At 41.8% G+C, this 22,615-nt stretch overlaps 1 protein-coding gene across 1 annotated transcript in view; it reads right to left on the reverse strand.

Moving 5' to 3' along the window:
- LOC111232021 (drebrin-like protein A) overlaps window positions 1-22,615 on the reverse strand; it is a 31,551-nt gene that overhangs the window by 3,292 nt on the left and 5,644 nt on the right. Inside the window, exons 2-11 of the mRNA XM_022759355.1 lie at window positions 10,437-10,492; window positions 10,154-10,266; window positions 9,372-9,446; window positions 3,998-4,141; window positions 3,598-3,675; window positions 3,046-3,197; window positions 2,819-2,873; window positions 1,199-1,273; window positions 903-1,011; window positions 202-732 (exon numbers count right to left, since the gene is read on the reverse strand). Coding sequence (XP_022615076.1) covers window positions 202-732; window positions 903-1,011; window positions 1,199-1,273; window positions 2,819-2,873; window positions 3,046-3,197; window positions 3,598-3,675; window positions 3,998-4,141; window positions 9,372-9,446; window positions 10,154-10,266; window positions 10,437-10,492 — 1,388 coding nt within the window. The remainder of the gene's footprint in view (window positions 1-201; window positions 733-902; window positions 1,012-1,198; window positions 1,274-2,818; window positions 2,874-3,045; window positions 3,198-3,597; window positions 3,676-3,997; window positions 4,142-9,371; window positions 9,447-10,153; window positions 10,267-10,436; window positions 10,493-22,615) is intronic.

The following is a 22,615-nucleotide window of genomic DNA, read 5'->3' on the forward strand; positions in this document are numbered from 1 at the left end:
TCAAATGATTAATGTCTTTGGCAAACAAATGAGAAATAAGCAGAGTAATATACTCCCTTTAACACTGATTCACCCTGAATGGGCATTTTGTTGTTTTTGTGATAAAACTCCACAGATTAGTTTTAAAAAAAAAAAGACAAATAATGACATTATATAATCAGATCCCAAAATAATACTTCAATGCGTCATGTTCCACCCTACCTGTATTTGGCTGTGGTCTCTCAGGAAGCGGTGCAGTTGGAGCCTGTGGAGGTAGACCAGGCTCAAAGCAGAAAGCTGAGTGCTCTGGCTGGGTCGGGGTATTTGGGGGTGGGGCCTCTGGGTGTGACTGAGAGGAGTTGTTCTGTACTAAACTGGGGGACAAGAAAGCCAAGAGGCTAGGGGAGGCCGGAGGCGCTGAAGGTTCTGTAGGTGATGGAGGTTTGGGCTCATCAACAGCCTGAGCTTGGCTGTTAGTCTGAGGAACACTGGGCAGGGCTGAAATTGGAGGGGCAGGGCGAAGAGGTGATGTGGGCGGCGACATGGGTGCTCTGGGCCTTTGTGGAGAGGTGACAGGGCGGAAATCAGGGCTCATGGGGGGAGACATGGCACGGTAGATGGGTGAGGGAGGAAGCCGGGAGAAGGGGGAGACCAGTGGAGAACTGCGAGGGGAGGACGCCCTGCTCTCTTCTGCCTTAGAGAAGATAAAAGCTGTGTCTGTCAGGCTGCGCTGGTATCGTCTGAATGGTTTGCCTGGAGAGAAAGAAAACAGTTTGCCAGTAGTTCAGACACTGAGAGAATACATATTGTATATCAAAAATTGCACTGTAATCTGGGGCTGATCCTTGAGTTTCGCTAAAAACTCATCTAGATCTTCGAGTGGTGGCTTCACTGCCTGTTTAAGTTCACACACGTCCACATACCAGTGCGGGAGGATCCAGGGCTGGTGGGACTTTGTGATGATGACGATGACAGCTGCCTGAAGAACTCCCTCGGGTTCATGGATCGTTGGGACACTAATGCTGCTGCCTCCTACAGATCCATTTATGTACAATAAGTCAATGTAAGCAGGACACTTAAATTATTCAACAGACTTCATGAAAATCCAGCACTCTAATGGCGAATGTGTGGCCCATTCAGGTCTTTGACGAAGTGCAAATTTAAAGTAATATTCAGTGATGTTAGCTGTAGGTTTATAGTAGTCTAAGAATTCACTTACTGCTGCTTTCTCTATGGACTCGCTCCTTCTAAGACGAGCCCTCATATCATCCTCATGCTCCCTCTGCTGCTGCTCCTGTCAGTGCAGAAACACAGCAGCAATCATATGTACACATTCACATGCGCATTTTATCGCTTTTAATCTCTTCATTTAAAATAGAATTGTTTGACATAGCTGAGGAAACAAAACCTGAGACTTCAAACAGTGAGAAATGTGAGTGTTTTCACGTCAAACCCTTCTTATAGTACAGAAATCAGTGCCCACTGAACTAAACTAAGCTTTTCCCTTAGGCATCCCCGACATCAACACAACAAAATTTAGACATACTGTAAGCTGTGTGCACTCATATCCAAGCTCTGAGACAGCCTCGAGTAAAGGCCAGAGCTACTTTTGTAACCCTAGTGAGGAACACCTCCTCCAAACCACGATCGTACATACAGCCCACATCCCACAGAGATTTTTCTCTTACTCTACAATAACACCTGGTATATCACACATGGTATGCACAAGCATGCACAACCTATGCATACAAGTGTTTGTACATTCAGCACACTGTATAATTGTATGCTAAATGTAAAGAAGTCTGTCGCGTGTTGCTATTTTATGTGTTGTGCTTTATATGCATAGCGACTATTCATAGTGTGTGACAAGGATTCAGTGACAGTTTCATTTGCTCGGCTCTAAAATGATGAAGGACTTATCAGTTGTATTAGTTATCTTCTTATAAGCTGAATTATCAGCAGTGGGTATACAACCCACTTTACCCTGTAAATTTAAATCAGTCCACTGTTGTCTTTGTTCACGCAGCAGCCAATCTATTAGTCTCTGCACATCAGCAGATGTTGTGGCAGACATCTGTGGCCCTCACATGGATCAAAGGGTCAGCTATAGTGTCCTCTGAGACAATTAAAGATTTAGAGTCAGACCTCACACACCCCACGGTCAATCCAGTTCTTTCATGGGGGTAAATGAGTTCAAGCCTGTCTGACCAAACTCCAAAGCCCCAAGCCAAATAATAGACTTTATTTATATAGCACTTTTAACAAAGTCACAAAGTGCTTAACAAAAAAGAAAAGGGGGGATTCAAAAACAAGAATTACAAACAAAAAAACCAACAAACAGATCATAAAACGGAGGGTAAAGAAATGAAGTTATATGAATATATAAATTGTCCATAGTGGGAATAATACACTCATGAAATCTTTCCGATAAAAGCATGTTTTTAGAAGAGTTTTAAAAGACATTAATGATGCTGCCTGTCAGATATCTGGTAGACTGTTCCACAGCCTTAGTCACTAGCTAAGACCCCGGAATAACCAACAGCGCTCCATCCACTGAACTAAGTGAAAGCCCAGGCAGAGAGGGGATTAATAGGTCCTTGATGTAATTTGGAGCAAGGCCATTTAATGCTATAAAGTTGATAAGTAGAATTTTAAAATCAATGCAGAATGTAACAGGCAGCCAGTGTAAGTTTGCATGTACTGGAGTAATGGAATAATCTGTTCATAGCGTTTGGTGCTAGTTAACATCCAGTTAAAGCCCATAAAAACATGGTTTGCTTTTGCCAGAGGGACTTTTCATCATTTTATGTGCAAAAGATATGAAATTCTTGTCACTCACCCATTTTACTTTCTCCTTTCTGCGCAGCTCTTCTTCTTGTTCTGCCTGTTTTCTTCTGTGAAACAGAAAAGCAAATGAAATAGCTCAATTTTATTATTGTTATCCAAAAATCATTGTCCAAAGTTCATTGCATTTATTGTGGACCTCCGTGAACTTTGTTGTTCCAGGCCATATAAAAACACAGCCACTAGAGGGCACTACTGACAGGAAGCAGACATTGTTCCAACCTCTGCTCCTCAATCATCTGTAGTTTCTCGTTCATCTTTCTGTCTCTCTCTTCTGCGTCCCTTCTTTCCTTCATAATTCTTTCTCTTTCAAGGCGCCGTCTCTCCTCTGCTGCTCGTCTCCTCTCCTCATCTTTCCTTTCTTCCTCTTCACGCTGATATGCAAAGGGTAACAATGTGAGACAACAGTATATTGTACTTTCATTTCATTTTCAAATAAAAACTACAATTAACACCTTGCAATTTTATCCTGTTAGACATTTGTGTTAAACTGTGTCATAATTAGCATATGAATAATTGAGTTATGGCCAAAAAGGTCACAGTGACTTTTCACCACCAAAATCTTTTCAATTCATTCTTGAGTCCAAGTGAACGTTTGTACCAAATTTGAAGATATTCCCTCAAGAATAATGCATCGTAATGCATCCAGTTGCAGCTGGCACCGGCAGGGAGGCATAAAAATATCCCTCTTCAGTCACTTTCTAAATGTAAATGGCAGTAATCACGCAGCTATAGTATATCAAATTATGTATCTTAAATGCTACATTAGCATACCTCTGCACGTGCCCAGAAGGAGTCTCTGTTAATTCGTCTCATCTCCATTGCAGCATTGGTTTTTCTGTAGTTTGTCCCCTATAAGAAAAACAAAGGAACAGTGAATACAGAGCCACAAATTCTTAAACTTCCCACTGATGCATACAGGGGCGTTTTCATGTCACTGTATTATACTGTATAATTTTCAATATCTATGTTTAAAACCCTCTCAAATGCCATTTTATTTTCATTATTTACACAAGCATGTCTGAATAAACATACTGGCATCAAAAGTAAAACCCTGAAGCCCCTCCAGAGGTAACCTGCAATGCTGAGTTTCCACCTTAACTAGCGTCACAAGGTGCTTATGCAAGTCTCTGCCTCCATCTGATGGACTGAGGAGGTATTGCAGGAGACTCACCACTAACTCCTCCTTGTCAGCAGACCTGGAGCTCCTCCTCACCCACTGTGCAGGAGCATGGGCATGGGCCTTGCTGAGCTCTGCTCTTATCTTCTCCTCTGTCACATCCTCCGCCTTCTCTGCACTAATGAACACGTGTGCTTCCTGTAACAAGGAGGACATATAATGAAAAGAGATGACATGGCAAACAGACTAAGACAGATGTGAATTTAATCCACCCTCACATACTGTACTGCAGCCACACGCACACACACACACACACAAAGGCTAGAAATCCATACACAAGCACACACAGTCCCTCAGGTGGTTTTCTCTTGGTCTGACTTGGAGTTATGCAAACTTGGAGCCAAACAGTTGTGCAACGGCTTCACTTATAAGGATTGTGAGAGAATGAAAACACTCCCTGGCTTTAGTGTAAGGACAGGAATGCATTGGTTTGGATGGTTATGGAGAGCAGAGGGGGAGATGGGAAAAAATGAAAAGTTGGGGTTGAAACAGCGACAGTGAGAAAAAGAGGGCGTGAAACCATGTGTGTTTGCAAAAAGGGTAGAAAACAAGAACAGACCTCATATGCAACACTTGCTCAATACCTGGAAGTCAAGCTTAGGGGAGAGATATGAAAAAAAGACTATTGACAGGTAATATCTCTCAATCACAGAACAAAATATCGTGTTCCACTGCTGCTTTTTCTATAGCACAGATCAAACATGGGCCGAACTCATGTCCGTGTATGTACACAGGCATTTGTATGCGACCAGGACCTCAGAATAATTTCCATGGAGAGTGAGTCCAGGCTTGTTGATGGAGGGCCAGGTCTGTCAGCCTCCAACAGGAAACCACAGCTTTATCTGAGTGACAACACTGACACTGACACTGAACAGAGCATTCAATGTGCCCTATAATACATGTCAGTACAGTGTATAATCCATATCACTCTGGCTGCCAACTGCACACACACACACACACACACACACACACACACACACACACACACAGAGACATACACAGAGAGAGACCAGACAAGCAGTCCACAGTGCTGCCAGGGAAAATCATGGAAACAACAATCCATAGCATAGTGTACTGTTCAGTTTCGCCAAGTGCAAGTGCAGAAAATCACTGTTACTAGTGTTCTGACACCAATCCTGCATCCTAATGTACTGTGATTCATTAAGTAGAGGAGGTACATAAACTAGGGTTAGTAACAGCATCGCTCATACTCAAAATAAATGCAGACTGGTTCTTATAAAAGCAGGGCAAATGGATTTTATCAAACACGCACAGTTCAGACAGCTGTATGCAGGTGACTAGCAGATTGACAAACTTGCAATATCAGAACAGTTTGCTCTTAAAAAAAGAAATGTTTGTCCATATGTCTATATTTTCTTCCTTACATACTTTACATAATTTTACACCTCTTATTATTTTCATACATTTTTCATAACTCTTTTCACAGCATATCATGGCTGGGAGTCATTCGACAGCTTTCAAATGCTTGGGGTTTCACATTTCAAAACGAAACCTTTCTTTTAGTCTTTTTTTTTTTAAATGTAAATCTTAAGTGTTTGAGATTAAATGAAGCCCCTTCCCTCACTTCAGTCTGCCACCTTGCCCTAAATATTCTCTACCCTCTTCTTTCTGCGCAGTTTTAGGCCCATGTTTCACAGCAATGTACTGACTTCACAAGTGCCAAACAGAAAGCTTTCTTCCTATTTGAGCTCATAGCACTGCTATCCCGTTATTATCTCTAATAGTAAACAGCGCTAGTTAGACAAAGGTGTCATCATCACCCCTATCCACACTCTATCTCTAGATATTTTCATGGGAAAATCGCAAAATAGTGGTCAAATAGGAGGCATTCGCAATCTTTTTAGGATCTGTGACATTGATGACCCTGGCGAGAAAACTCACTACGAGTGTAAGGATATAAACTCTCTGGGAGGAAAAGGAGCTTGAGGTGATGTGACAGGTTGAGAGTTACTTTCCCGCTATAATTGGGCTCAACTCTGCACAAACTGTCTCTGTGCTCTGGAACCGAACTGCTTCATACAGTCTCTCTCCTACTCAGGAGTTGTTCAGACTGTGAGAGGCAGTAGGTGGATGTGGGGATACTAATGTGCCCCCCATTAAGGTTTGATAGATGGGATACTTATGGTAAATATCATTATTTGCATGTAGAATTCTGACTTTTAGTTTTGTTAGACTTTGTTAGAGATTTTACTTTCCTTTTACTGTAAACCAAAATACAAAAAAAAACCCCACCATATTCTTGTTCTATTTATCACATATTATGCTCCTAAGAAGTCATGACATTTGCTTTTGTAATGAGAGCTCCTTGGCTGAAATAAGACATACGGTATAAAGGGCTTAAGGTGGTTGACATGAACCAAAGAGTCTGCTCTGAAGTGTGTGTCAGGGCGAGATGACAGATGTGAATGATTCAAAGTGCTTCAGGGTTTAGTGCCCTGACCCAAATGTGTTGCTTTAGTCCTTATTTACAATAGAACTACTGTTCTTTGTTGCAATTCAAATCTCCTGCCGCACCCTAAAAGACAGCTGACTTTGTGCCAAGCTGTCATGTGGTCAAATAAGATTAAACTTTTCGTACATTTGATTGACTGAAGATGGATTTTATTATCAAAACTTATTTTGTGTATTTATCTCCAGTTCTACTACCCTTTTCTCATATCTGCCTACTGTACAGATCCTCTCATGTCCAACTTCACGTCTCCTACAATGCATTGCTCACAGTAACAGTATCTAACATCTAATGCCCATACATACACAAACACACACACACACACACACACACACATAGCTGGTCTAACTCTACTTTACTGTGCTATTATTTCAATGGCGATGTAGAACAATGGAAACATCTGCACCCTATTCATATTTTAGTTTTCATAACTTAATGCCACACTAGAGTGCACTATGTAACACACCCAAATCTGCTGCTGCAGACTCGCCTTGACAAAACCCCCTCACTTCCAGCTGGGACATGCAGCATAGCAAGCCAGAAGAGAGAGACAAACAAAAAAAAAAGAGGGAAAGAAAGAGGGGAGGAAAGAAACAAATAACAAAAGCAAACAAATAAAAAGTGCCAAGGGAAAGTTTTACTAACTGTATCCAAGGCAACAAAAGCCAAGATTGTGAGACAACAAACAAACTGAGCCCTCAGTTCTTCATCATCAGTCAATGTATGTATGTAGATTATCTCTGTAGTTTTGTTACCCCGTCATCGTGAGTTCAAGAGATCAGATTTATTAAAGGCTGCGGATCTGTTGTCTGCTAAATGTGGACAATAGTGATAATAGTGGCAACTATCTACAACCCCACTATTTTAATCTCCTTTACCCTAAAAATATCCTTCAACTAGTGCTGAGAGACTAAATTCATTCATAGAGATGCTTTCTTAGGCACCACTGCAGCTAAAAAATTCATAAAGTAATATGTAATATGTAATAAACCTAAGAAAATAGTGAAATATGCCTTTGACAAATTCCTAGAGCACAAGGGGACATCACAAATTGTTTTGTCCAGTCAACTGTCTAAACCCAAAAATATGTTGTTGATTCATTTTCAAAGGATAGACTCATCAATTAACTGACTATTTATTGGTTGATCAACCGTGTGTTGCCACAAATTTTTCATGGATAAGATGCAGAATCGACATCTGGAGTCTGAAATAGAAGCAATTTGATGCTTGTAATTCTTGATAAATTAGATACTTGTGAGGTCTGCACAAACACATAATATGAAACTGTGTACAGTGTCACTTCTGGGACTACTCATTTTTACCGGGTGGCTGTGAAATTTCACATTCCTGGAAAAATCAAACATTGACATATACTATAAAACAAACCAGTGTGCGTAATCATTTTTCAAGAATTTATCACACATCAACCCCAGATGATTTCCCAGACAGAGGTATGAGGCAGAGAGTTGAGCTGTTTTACAAGCTTCCCTTGATATTTTAGTTATTCTTTGTCAGCATATGAAGCAAGTAAAAAAAAAAAAAATGCCTTTTTGTTCAAGAAAAATGTACTTGATGGGAAAGGCTATTAAAGGCAGTAACGTGGCTTTAACTGAGTGTGAAAAACATCACGTCTGCTGGCAAAGTTGAGGACGAGATAACACAGTTATGTATCATCACCACAGTCTTTGGGTCAGGATATTTCTGCAAATGCATTCCATATGCTTGGCTATAATGTCCGTGGTTTAAGGTGATGCAGTATGTTCTCTTCCAGTCTGAGTCATCTTCAACTAATAAATCTTAGTTTGCACTGCTGAGTAATGTAAAATTAAATTTGCAAGTTCTTAAGTTTCAGCTCAGATAACAACTATCAGAACAAGACTTTGATCTTAATTTAAAATCAGTTATTCCTGTTCCCCTTTTTTCTCATAGTCACAGAGAGTCAGGTTAGCAGATGCAGCAGTGACGAGGGGTTATTTGCATTGTCATGTCACAGGCCTTAATGTATACATGTGTGTGTTTGCTGAGGTTAGAGGTCGCTGTTCTCCCACAATTCACAGAAGGAGAAACAATTTTCTTCACCCCCAACCCCACCCCCCATCCATACTGACCATGAAATCATTTCTGTACAATTTTGAAATCCCGCATGAAAATGTACAGAGGCCCAAGGGTGATCACACATGCACACACAAACACACACATACACAGTCTCACTCAGGGGTTAGGGGTTTAAAGACAGCAGCTCACAAAATTCCAGACTCAAAATTTTCTGTTTAAAAAAGAGAGACAAAAAAACAACAAACATTCCCCAGATGCTTCTGCAGTTGACTGGGTGATGCCTTTATTTGGAAACTAGTAAACCTAGAGGTCAGCGGAACTTCTCCTAGTTAGATTGAAACACTAAATAAACACTGTTTGAGGGGCACAGTGATAGAGGAGAATTTGCAGCTAACACATGGATGGATGGAGTTGCTCCTATACATACACATGCACCTGAGTGTAAGCTCTACATTCTCTGCTTCCTGTCTCTCCTGTCACCACTTGAGTTTGTCATCTGCCCACAAGTTACACCACAAACAATGGAGCTTTCAACCCATAACTTTGCAGTCTCCCTTTGGTAGTGACATGGCAGATAGACCAATCATACGCAGGACCAACACACCAATAGAACAGGAAGTGGACTGAGGACAGGAAACTCTCAAAACAATACAAAGTAAACTACTGTGTGTAAATATAGATTTTGAAAGTACAAAGTCTAGAGTCCAGGGAAAACAGAAAACAGAACAAGTCCAAACTTTTTCTACAAACAAACACAACAAACTAGTGGATGAAGTGAACATTAGTACGAGTCAGATCCAAAGGTAAATGATAAGTGGTGAAGCACATCTTGATCTACTGCACCTTGAAGAAGCTCTTGATGGCTGGAACGTGGCTGGCACATTCTGTCCTGCGGTAGTCATCCACATTTGGGCCAACCTACGGACAAACACAGGATGTAGACACTTACATTCATTTCATACCTCTCTCTGAAGAGGCTAAAAAAAGAGGAGGAAGACAGGCTGAAGAACAATAGGATATGCAATGATTTCATAAAGACTAATCTCCATTTCATAAAACTGGAAGAAACTGAAAGCTCGAATATTATGTCAATCACTATGTAAATGGATAATGAGAGTTTATTTACTGTATTTTTACGCCAGTTTCAGCCAATCGCAGGCAGTGGCAAGTTGCCTGCTTAAAACAGTGCTACAACTCTATGTAAAAATAACATTCTGAATCATTTAAGTGTCCCACAAATGTCTGACAAATGTCTTTTACTACAATTACATAATAGCACATTCTCACAGAATTTTCCCACATGTCAGATGCCAAGTAAGCCTGTGTCAAAACAGAACCATAGAATGTGAATAAGCCAAGCAGCTTAGGATTTTCTCCAAGGCATTTTACAGGTTAATAAGTGCATAGATTTGTCTGTATGTGGTGACTTAAGATGTTAAACCCATTATCTTGGAGCTGCTAAATGACTTTTGCTGTAACTAAATGAATCTGTGAGCGCCCGCGTGTGTATGTGCAAAGCATATATATATATATATATGTGCTTTTCTGTAATTTGTGCTGGTATGTGTGTTATGATAGGCTCAAGCTTACATGAGCTAAGCCCCAGGAGCCTGTCTGCCACTCACCCAGCTGATCATAGCAATCCGGAGGCCTCCTGTCTCCCCACTTCCCACTTTGCACAATCCATACTGCGGCTTGGATATGTGAAACTTCCCAGCCAGCTCTGCCACACCACCCGCTGTTAGAAAGGACAGTTGGGGGAAGACAAAAGAAAAACAGGATACTAAATGCAAGAAGACATGTGAATTCCTTTCAAGCCAAAGTGAGGAAGCTGACAAGCATCATTCTTTGTGGCGCTTAGGTATTCAAAATTTCCATTTCTGAAGAACACATGACAGTCGATCTTACCTCCTGAGTCAGCCAGTTTGAGCTTGTTGGTCACTCCATCATATGCAAATAATGCCCTGTGGGTGTACACACACACACATGGGTCAGCTACCGAGACATGTGAGACACATTTATAATGTTGACTATTAGAAAACACGATTGAATTTTCTGGACTAAACAACTACTTGTTTGATTTCTGTATGCCCAAGAGCAAAGGTACATCCAAAACATTCATATCCAAGCATGAACATGTGGGACAGCTGGGTACACCATGTGTTCAGTCTATCATTGTGCACAAGGGACACACACACAGGCACGCACACATTCAAGGCCAGATGTTTTCTGCACATACTTTGTCTAAATCATAACAAGCTTCCCTGCAGGAAGCAAAGCATCTTTACAATGCACCAATAAAAATGAATTCTGTGCATTCTGCATCTGTGACACATACACTTGTTCACTTTTTCCTTTCTATCTCCCTTTCAGCCTTTGTTACACAGAGGCCTTTACAGTACATGTGTAAAACAGGAAGGCACTCAGTAGCACAATAACATTCATTCAAAGTGTTGACCTCATAGATTGATGGCTTGTGAAATAAATGCAGCCACTGCTGTTCACAGCTACAGGGTTTTTGACATTTTGCAGGTGAAAACCTGTCCTACCGCACCCTTCAGTCAGTCAAACTGCAGGTCACTGTGGCAACTCAACAACTTATGATGTGTTTTCATGAGACCAATGCTGAACAGACTATGGTAGTTATTATTCTTAGATGGATAAATATCAGTGTACATGTTAGCTTTGTTGCAGAAAAGTGCGACTTCTTAAGAGATTCTAATCAAAAGCAATGATTCCTATGATATGTCAGCTGTTATCTATACTGCTAGTTCAGAATCCAAAGGGATACCCATATGCTATTTGACATGACGAGCTTCTTGTGTGTGTTTGAAACACAACTGGGGGTAGATTTGTGTGAGTTTAAGTGACTTTAATAGGTGGCCTGCAGAGAGACAAATTGTCAAAGCTTTTTAAGACTGTGTGTGTATGTGTATGTCTGTGTTTGTGCACATGTATGTGCACATGTCTGTGTCTGACTGTGTGTCTGTGTAAATTTCTCTCTGTAGGACTCCTGGGGGTGTGTCGAGAACATCTGGAGCTGGGTAGCAAGAGCATAAGGCCATGAGCAGCTATTACAACGGGCCAAAGGTGAATGATCTGTGTGTGTGTGTGTGTGTGTGTGTGTGTGTGTGTGTGTGTGTGTGTGTGTGTGTGTGTGTGTGAGTGTGTTTGTGGATGTGTGTCGGGAAGAGGGAGTGTGTGAGAGACACTGAGAGTGAGACACAGAGACAGAGAGAAAGTTTAAAACCTGTATTTGTTTCTATTCAAAAAGTACTGTAAAAACAACAGCACGGCTGTGTGCAGGCTGACATCAGGCCAGCTAACTCAGTTAGCATCTCTGAATCACTCTGTTATTTTTTCCTGATACAACAAGTCTCTGTCTGTCTAAAGAACAAAGAGTGACAAAAGTCAATCAGTGTGTGTGTGTGTGTGAGAGAGAGAGAAAGCGAGAGAGAGGGAGTGTGTGCTGAGGAGACAATAACCATATTGTGTGCCCTATTGAGCAAGCTGCAAACTGGCCCTGCATGTGTGAGGACGAAGGCTGACACTGCTCTCTCATTTTTTTTAATTGTGCTGATAATTCTGACAAGTGTATCTATCATGTTATCAAGCATTTTTAAATAACATTTTGAGACAGTACAAGGCAACTCGTGGAAACATTATCCAGGGGTCTCCAGCATTAAGCTTTGTGTCACCCGGATCACGCACAGATCTTGTCAGGGATTAGTCTAGGAGCAATACCAATAGAAACAACACACTCCACTCCCTCATTAGTCTTACCAGCATCCAGAGCTCAGACACCAAGCCACATTTACTGATCCTTGGTCCTCAAGAAATTTCAAAAGGTCACCATTCACAAGCAGTCAAGGTCAAAGGTCGCAGTGCCTCTGAAGGAGTCTTAATTACATGTGCAAATTCTCCACCCACAGGGAACAGGCTTGCACATGAGGATACACTGTGCTGTGGGGGACTCTTTGTTCTGCCAGAGCTTTTACTAAGATGGAGTTTGCAAAGATCCTATTTTCAGACATATTTCTCTCCAGGACTTTACTTAATCTGTCTTGGATACGAACAAGGCCAAGGAGTTTGCAAATGCAATGATATTACAAAAGCAGCTAAAATATGAAATGGTCAGAATCTAAGAAATCGTTTCGAGGAAAGTATAAACAGGTTGAAGACCTCATCCCTTTAATAACCTTTATTGTGCTAAAGCATTTCCCTCTCTCTCCTCTAGTCTGCCTTGAGGAAGGACACGCATCTTTAAAATGCACTGGCACAATAAGGTTTATTGAGGGGATCAAGTTACCGTCTTGAACCTTCGTCTGCTTTTCTGTGGTACTGCTCACGCCTCAAACAGTTTTATCAAAAAGATTAACTGCATGGTTGCAACTTAAATGAAATGTGCTATCATTTCTTTGGTTCAGTGAACACGTCAAACTATGTGAAACTTCCTCGGTGCTGACATGAAATGAAAGGAATATCCTTCACAAGACGGTTTACAAATGTTCACTGTTCGGCATGTTCCATGTTTTCGAAGCAGAGCTTATACTACACTGTAGCCGAGGATAATGTCAAAACCTGTGGTAAACCACTGAATGATTTTCTGGATATGCCAGCAGTGTGGCGAAGTGAGTGTAGCTCTCCAAACAGAAGGTGGAGGTTCAAGTTCACATCACAAGTGTTTATCCTGCTGAAGAGTCCTCGAGCAAGACAATGAGTCTCTTCTGTAGCTGACCCATGGTGCCCAACATATCCAAGTAAACCCGTGAGATGCCCTTTGCTCTCGTTTTTTTTTTTTTTTGTCTTCACCACTTGATTAGTTTTGTTACTGTAATGCTGTAGTAGCATCAGCAGTTTCAGTGGTAGTAACATTTTCCCCAACAAACAGAGCACATAGACCCCGATCCCTTCACACATGTAGGTTTCTTGAGAGCTCCACTGACTAATGAGAAAAACAGACTCTCTTATGTCTGTACTCCAGCCCACCTCCGAAGCCAGCCAGCTATGACCTCAGCTCTGAGAGAGGGAGGGGCAGAGGGTGGAGAAGAGAAGAGAAGAGAAGAGAAGAGAAGAGAAGAGAAGAGAAGAGAAGAGAAGAGAAGAGTGAAATATAGGGAAAGAGGCCGGTCAGTGAGGGGTGTGAGGGGTATGAAAAGGGGAGCAAAAGAATAGAAAAAACAATGACGTCATAATCAGAAACATCAACTTTTTAAAAAGTAATTAACAATGAGAAATGAAATCTGCGCATCATAACCACAGCCAGCTTCTCAAAGCAGCTTTAAAACAAATAAACAGCCATTCATCTCAGAGTATACAAAGACAAAGGCATACCTACATAAACACAGACATATACACACACACACACACACACACACACACACAGACACACACACACACACACACACACACACATATAAGCACATGCACACACAATATACTGTAAGCCTGAGCCAGTAACAATAGGGGTGGTTTGTTTTGGACTACCAGAGCCCCTGTAATACCTCCAAACATGCTACGCTCTACCATTTCAAGATGAACATAACAGAAGCAGATGGTGAGCGGTGCTGGAGAAGGCCTTGTTTTCACTTATCCAAGCATTCCACTACACCAGGCTAAACTCTGAACCATTTGAGTGTGGTAATACGCAGGGAGCGCTTGAACGCAGTGTACACACTTCCCTTGTGTTGTAATGTCTAGGAAGACTTTGAGAGATTTTTCTTTCCTTGTGCTTTCATCCATTTTTTTTTTTTGTTTTGATGCTCTCTGGGGATGCGTTTCATTGTTCTTGTGTATTGTTATACAAAATGAACAGAATGAACCTATGAGAATATATTTTGGGCCTTGGAACCAGCTGCTATTTCTCATATTCCTTGTTCACTTCACCATCCCCAGTCTCTCCATATATTTTGTTGATATCTTACCATCATTACTACTCTAAATCATTATTCTGACCCCCATCTCCAATAACAGCACATTTCTTTCCCTGCTACTTCAGATCCTGTAGCACACCATACTTCTTTCACAAACATGAAGCAATATCTCATCTCATCTTTTCTCCCTCGACTCCACACTTCCTACCCCGTGCTTCCCTCTGACAGTAAGATCTTGTGGTCTCATAGGTCATTTATTCACTCCATCTTTGCCAGCGGGGGAGATATGAGAGACTTGTGGTTATGCACGCTGTTGCGATATGATAAACTGCGCACGAAGAGAAAGATATGAGGAAAATGGATGAGAGGCTGGGAGCTCTCACAGGGATTCACTGCCCAGATTAAACTCTCCATCAGATCATTCTTTCGCTCCTTTTTTCTCTTGCTCATCTTACTGCACACACATACCCAGTGGTCCCACCAACTCTCATGTAAGGCATTAGTCAAGACGGGTGATTTTACCAGTGAAGGCTTTTTTAAAGCACATCCGCCCACCTCCCCCAATCTTCTTACTCCTGGCTCAAAGCTGACCTGGGCTCCCAATGCTATTTTTAGCCTGTCTACCTCTCTGTCTGTGCTGGAGTGGGGAGCTCAGAGACGTCCCCACAGCACACAGCACTCATTTCCTCTTGCCAAACATGGGCAAAACAAGTTCAGCCAGACTCAACTGCTGAAAAAGTCATACCCCCCCCCACCCCACCCCCCACCCTACCCCCTGTCCGGCATGTTACTCATATAGTGTCCACGCGGCGACCCCAGTGGTACGCGCATTCCTCCGTCCGTCTGGGCTGCAGAGACGTGGAGAAATTAAGGGTTTATGGGCAGATTTTGAGAAATGTGAGTAAGAGAGAGGAAGTGTCGGAATGAGAGACTGATAAAGCCAAAGAAGAGAAGAATAGGAGTAAGAGAGAATGGCACTACAGCTGTCTGGCTTGCAGAGGCCTACAGAGTGGTACAGGGTGCTTTAAGGTGATGCATCAATGTAAACATCACCACTGAGAAATGTGGCAGGGTAAACCACAGGCATGCTCAAACTGCGATGTGGTGAAAAATGCTGCTAGGAAGCACACATGCTTTAAATACAGAAAAGTTTTATTAGGTTTTATATTGTTCTGGTAAAAAAAAAAAAAAAACTATTTTGGTTGTAAAAGTGAAGGCATGAATGTCCAGTATCATCTACGATTCCCCGTAATTTTCTCTTTGGCTCTTCATTAAGTGATGAAACGTAGATGTCAAAATAATGTACTCTGCTGCTGAGGGATGGTGCTTCTGTGAACACTTCTCTGTGTTTATCAATATCCCACATCAGAGCTGACCTGGACCCGCTTGGAGAAAGAGTGCCAGAAAGAACAACGGAGACAAAGTTAGAAAGAGAGCGAGAGAGATAAAGGACATGGCAGTGTCTGTTGAAAAGCAGGTAAAGAAAGAGGAGAGTCGCAACAAAAAAACAGAGAAGGGAAAAAGCAGGCAGAGAGGGATAGCCTTGGTCCTCATACTCATGGCTTGATCCAGCGGATTCAGTCAGGTGCCCTGCAGAGAGTGGGCTGTAACCACTGTAATCCCCACAGACCAAGAAACAGGGCCCCTTAGTTAGAGCTGCTGAGCAGGAAGGGATTGGAACACAGCACCAAAGACTCCCGCAGGACAACTTAAAATTACATTGGAGAGGTAATATTCTTCTATTTGCCACAAACGAGGCACATATTGGTTATTAATTGAACAGAAAACGAAGAAATGTAATTTACAGTTGGAAGTATAGCTCAATGGAAAACAACATTGATGTGCTGATAAGGTCACAAGGCAAAGAGCAGACACAAACTAAAGACAACAGCGAACAGGATGTTTGTGGACCCCCACAATGATGTGGGGTTTAGGCGCATATAGACAAGCCAAACATCTCCAAGCAGAACTGTGGTTTATGAAGTAAGGTGTAATGTAATATCCTTCTGCTGTCATTCCCACTGAAGACAGGACACTTCACATGCCCCTCTCCTGCTGAGATGGGATTCAGCTTATGTCCCATGAGAAGGGCGGTGCATAACAAAATTGCAAATTGTGCAAGAATAATAATCAGAGGCATATTATTATTTTACAGTAAAACATATACAGTCAAACTCCAGTCCACCATAGAGTGTCTGGTCTGTTCCACATGTACTATTGTGTCAGAAGTGAAGCTGGCTCGGGGGAAAGGCCTTATGTAAACCTCTGGCAGAGACTCTGCATTTGGGTTATTATGTGATGGTAGAGCTTAGCACAGAAACCTTGATCCTATAACCAAGCCATGCCAAGTCCCAATCAACAGCATTTACAGTGGCCAAACAGACTGTCAGGATATCCTACTGGACACACACAGACACACACAGACACACACACGCACAAAGAGCTTGATTCAGTCAATGCTTCACATTTCGTAAAGCTTAAAATTAGGTTTCATAAATTATAGCAGTATTGTGGCAGATGTCAGGTTTAAACTCTAAGAATAAACACTCTTTCGCCATTTTAATCATGTAAATGATACAACATAATGAACCATGTTTCTGCTTCAGTGACATTTCACCACACAAAAAGTAATCCAACCATCTCCAGTAATCTTACAATAATTGCAACTAACAGAAACTGTGATGAAAAGCTTCACCTTTTGCTCTGATAGTTCAGATCAACACAAAGCTGTCGGATATGACATGAATCCATATTACAGTAACACTTTTGAACTCTGTACTGGTATGAACTGCTGATGTTTTAATATATCTCTTTATTTATTTGATTAATATTTTATAAAAGTCTAACTATATAAACAGAAAAAACTAAAAGCTTTTTTGCAAGATTTTCCTTGCCACTGTTGCCAAGTGTTTGCTCATGGTGTGAACTGTTGGGTCTCTGTAAATAATATTATAAAGAGTAGAGTCTAGACCTGCTCTATTTGAAAAGTGGCTTCAGATAACTTCTGTTGTGATTTGGCGCTACATAAATAAAAACTGACTTGACTACAAATCAAGTAAACTTGCAGGGCTCCAGTGACTCCACTGCAAACAAAGTAATGCTAAAACCACTGCTTGCCTTGCATGTTTCAAATACTTTTGAAAACGTTGACAGTCTGACTACAGGATGTTGAGACATAGGCTGGGAACGTGATCTCATGTTAGTGCAAAGTCACAATCTTTTTTTTTTTATTATTTTCTTCCATCGAATTACTACATCCATACATTGAATTGGACTACTTTGCCACCATTAAATATATTTATTTGTTTTTATGTAATAATAGTCATACTGATATACAAATTGTGGTTATCTCCCCCAACAGTTGTGCAAGTCAGTTTGACATATAATTGTGCTGGCTGTTTGACCAATAAGAGTACCTGCCCAGATCCACCCTGACTGAGTAATACTGACTGATCTGTGTAATAAGTGACTGGGTGGAGGACACATCAGACTCCCCTGGAGACTATTACAGACCACTGAAGCTATTTGGCCTGGAGAGAGTGGTAAATAGTGGGAGAAGTGATGGAGAACAACATAATAAGAAAGAACAGAAAGTGTAGCTAAATGAAATGTAGGGAAACTTGGGTAAAAAAAAAAAGTAAGTAAACAACAGAGTGCATACAATATCAGTCAGTGGGGGGTGAGGTGGTGAGGGGCAGAGGGAGAGACTGGATGGAATGCTGAAAGGAGGAGGGGAGGGAGGAAAATGTCTTTTCTCAGCAAAACACGGAGCCAGAGAAGTTTAGAATATGACAAACTAAACAAATAAGTAATTAAATCACTGCCAAGGACTATGTGACAGAAAACAGCCCTCTCTGTGCTGAGGCAGATGGAAAAGAGCGGGGGATGGACAAAGAGAGAGAGAGAGAGAGAGAGAGAGAGAGAGAGAGAGAGACAGACAGAAACTATGCTGCTGTATAGTGGAAGTCAATTCAAAATGTCCTGAAACAAACAAAGTCACAACAAACACAGACAAAAGACATCGTGAACACTTTGACTCAGGGGCAGCTGAACTGTGGCGAGCACCGTGTTGTCAGGTGATGAACTGTGAGGCAGTGGTAGTAGTGGTGGGGTGCGTGGACAGCAGTTGGTCTCGTGTTACAGCTATGAGTTAATCCACAGATAACATTAGCCTGTAACTGTGTAAGTAGAGCTGCACACGTACTAATTACTTAGCTACCACATTTCTGTCTGTGTAATATGATCCTTACCATCAAGAGAGGCCAGTGGGTGTCATTGTAGGCGTGTTGGTGTCAAATACAGAATGTGACAACAATATTTATTTCCGAACGACACGTCACTATTTTTTAAGACCGTGGACGGTCTGAAACTTGGAGCAGCTCAGTCTTACTTGTTTTAAAGAGATTCACAGAAACAGTATCCTTCCTTTGCAAGCTTTTTAACATATGAATTGAGCAGAAGGAAGCGGTCTAGACCCCCTCGGTTGTGTGTGACATACAAGCTGATTACAGAGAGGATGTAGGTATGTTTACACCTCAAGGTAAAACTCAATTCATTCTGAGATCACACATAGTTCATTTACTGTTAAAATGACATCCATATGCATTTACCGGAGAAACTGTGCATAGTTGTCAACATAAAAGCAGATTTTTTTTTTTAATCGTATGTATTTATTTGATTTATTCAAAGAGACAGTATGCAGCTAAAGTAAGCTGAACCCTGGTTTGGTCAGTCTGGTCCAATTCCCATACTCATAAAGAAAAGCCCTTTAGGCTTGGGGCCAAAACAGAGTAGAAGCAGAGTTTAATAGAAGATGGGTACATGAAGTTCAGTGTTGTGTGAGTGTTTGCTTAAACAGTGATGGGGCACATGGAGAGGGTGCGCCAGAGGGAGGGATATATTCAGGTTGGAGAAAAGCCACTCAAAGATGGGGTCACACTGGGCAAAACGATGAAAAGCACCAGGGGCTGTGGATAGGTATAAATGGGTAGGCTAAGAGGGGCACATTTAACAATGGCACACAATGGGAAACAGCTAGAGTGTATAAGAGGTTTCCAAGGGGGCAGAAGAGTATGTGGTTATTGGGGGCAAGTGTCTTGATGGAAGTATTACAGGGCGATTGTCGTGGGTCTCTATGGGGTAAATTGTTATGACTCTTACAGGGAGGCATATGGTTTGTTCAGAGAGCTATAGGGGAGTGGATGGGAACAGAATTTATTTTACCACACCTGACATGGGAAAGTGAGAAGAGGAAAGGAAAGGAAAGGAGAGGAGAGGAATGAATGATGATAAACCCTCTTAAAATCGTTGTCCACCGGGATTGCTCTGGCATTTCCTGTTCATGCTCTGTCCCACATTGCTCCACACACACACACACACACACACACACACACACACACACACAAACACATACAGGAATAGCCTCCCTTATTATGGGACCATTAAAACATGATGGCATCTTATCTTCAACCATTTCCTTCAGTTAAACAAAGCAAACTCTCTCAAGTATCACATTTCCACTTAGACCTCACTTAGACCTCTTCTCAGCAGCCTCTCTTACTGCTTTGATGTTTCTCTCATTCCTCTTCACCCTTACACCTGTCCTCCAATCTCTCCCTTTTCTCCACCCTATCACTCCCCCAACTTCAGTCATTTGCTGATTCTGCTTTTCAACAGCCTCTTGCCAAGACCACCCTGCTGAACTTGCCTTCACTCGCTGCATTGCTTGCTCTTGCCTCTCACGTGTTGTTCTTTCTCATCTTGTTATTCCTCTATATTTCTTACCAAGTGTCCTTGCCCATTCATTTGCAACCCCTTCCCAGCCTCATCAGTCCTTCTCCACTCATCTCCCCCATTCCATTCAGTCTCTCTTAACAAACAACGTAGCTTTCCCACCAGGGTCGTCAGGACAACAGAGCCCCTCTGACTCTCCTCACACACCCACAACCCAATCCCACCACCTGCGAGTGAACAAACAAGGCAGGGAAAAAGGGAAAGTGGAAGTCTCAGTGAAGGCCCTGCATCCAGTGTGACTTTGCTGCAATACGGTAATAGTTAACCCTCAGAATATCACAATTATAATTGCGTTGCTCCTTTGTAGCCATGGTGAATTGGGAGCAATTGCTTAAGCAACTTAGCAAACACAGCTGATGACACCTCACAGTGTCATGGCAGCTATGGGGAATGAGAAAGGATTGTGTCACGGTGCACACTTATATGCATGAGGGTGTCAGTGCATATGTCTGACAATCTCATAACTGTGTAATTAAGAGCAAAATAACAAGACGTATGTTATCGTCTGTCAAAAGATTTGTGTGCTGTCAGACACTGCTAGTGTTGCGCGTGGCACGTTCACCTCATAAGAGAGCCACAGCCACACAGAACATGACGAGACGTGTCAGCATATGCTTGGTTACTTTCATAACATTCATTCAGGGTCTTTATTGGCATGTTCGGCTGCCTTGAAATAAAGATGCAAGAGAGGAGAGACTTTAAAACACATCCTAACTTTTTTCAGAAGCAGGTTGGTTTATTTCTTGGAATTCAGGCAAAAGCAACACAACTGTTATCTCTCAATCTCTCACGATCTTTAAAAGAGTCATTTAATTTGACCTCGTTGACCTCATTCATCATTGCATATGACTTAATTCTTCAGCAATGAGGCAGCTGTGCGGGAGATACTCGGGAGCTGGTGGACCAGATCACTGTCTCACTATATCCTGCTTCAGTATATTGCAATCCGAGCATGAAGGCAGTTTTCAGATAGGAAGGCCACTCTCATAATGGAATAGAGTCTTAACGTACTTGAGTGCCAAGGGCTTGGTTCCACAGATTATATCTTTGGAAAACTCTGCAACTCAGACACACGTAAACATCAGCAGAAGAATCTATTTGTGTGATATCATTGTTGCTCAGATATCCAGTGCTGTACCAACCAAGTCCAGCAGTTGGATCTTGACCCAGACTCAAGCTTGAGGACTCAGACTCGGACTCAGGTGCGGGGGACTCAAACACTGGGGACTCGAGACTCAACTCGGACTCGAGGTTTAGTGACTCGACTATGACACTGCAAGATATCCCTTTACAGTGCCTCAGCTGGACAGACACACACATCATGCACCATATTCGCTCTCTTGCCAATGTTTGAAGAAACACTATAATACAGATGTGTTTAGACAGCTATCTGACACACCCTTGGAAATAACACTCTGTCTGCTACACTCAAGGTCCATTAGTTAGATTAAACAAGCAATTCACCTCAGTCCAGCTTCCATTTTTCATAGCATTAAAGATTCATCTGGTTTCATAAAGATACAGCCAAACTTTTCCAACAGAGTCTCTCAGGCTTTATCTTGAGCTGCAAAGGGCAACAGTAACATATTTGTTGTGTCCACTGCTGTAGGCATAAAAAGGAAAGATTTCCAGTGGAAAACAATGCGTTAGAGGGCATCTGGATTAAGGTCAACAGCTCTGAGGCACTTCTTTTGTTGAATGAACAAAAGGAGGATTTGATAGAAAGGTCTGGTGCAAGGACAACTGACAGAATACTTGTTATGTTTTTGTTATTGTTCACGACTACCTCTATATAAAACTTTTACTATAGTTAAAACAGATATGCCACACCCTCTGGATACAATGCCGCTTTATGGTTAATAATGTTGGAGTTATTTTGTTTCCAATAGAAAACTGACACCGAGGAGCAACAACAGCACTGCAGTGCCACCAACTCATGAAACATTAATTACTAACCTTTTGCATCTTCTATGGTGCAATTACAAGTCACACTTCAACACGGCGTCAATTTGTGGTCTTGCACCCATCCGTTTGCACGCTAAGGAACTAACAAATACAGAGACACACACACACAAACACACACACACACACACACAATATACTCATACAGTGTAACCTTCTGCAGTCATCTCTCATCATGCCTGAGACCCAACATTACCTTGCAGGTTCGTCTTAGACCCCAGATGAAATCTAAACAATGTTTAAGGGAGGAGTAAGCAGTTGTTTAGTGATTACTGCTCGAATCGTTTCTCTAAGTTCACTAAACAGAGATACTTATAACAGCCATTATAGCCCTCATAGTCATCATCTACCAACATGCCACCCACAGACTTGCTCACACAAGCAGCTAGGCAAGATGAGGGTACTGTTTTGAAGAAGGCACACCCACACAGTGCTGCGGTCAGGTGCATATTGGAGGTG

This window comes from Seriola dumerili, unplaced genomic scaffold, assembly GCF_002260705.1.
Source record: "Seriola dumerili isolate Sdu_G_001 unplaced genomic scaffold, Sdu_1.0 BDQW01000017.1, whole genome shotgun sequence".
Classification (NCBI taxonomy): Eukaryota; Metazoa; Chordata; class Actinopteri; order Carangiformes; family Carangidae; genus Seriola; species Seriola dumerili.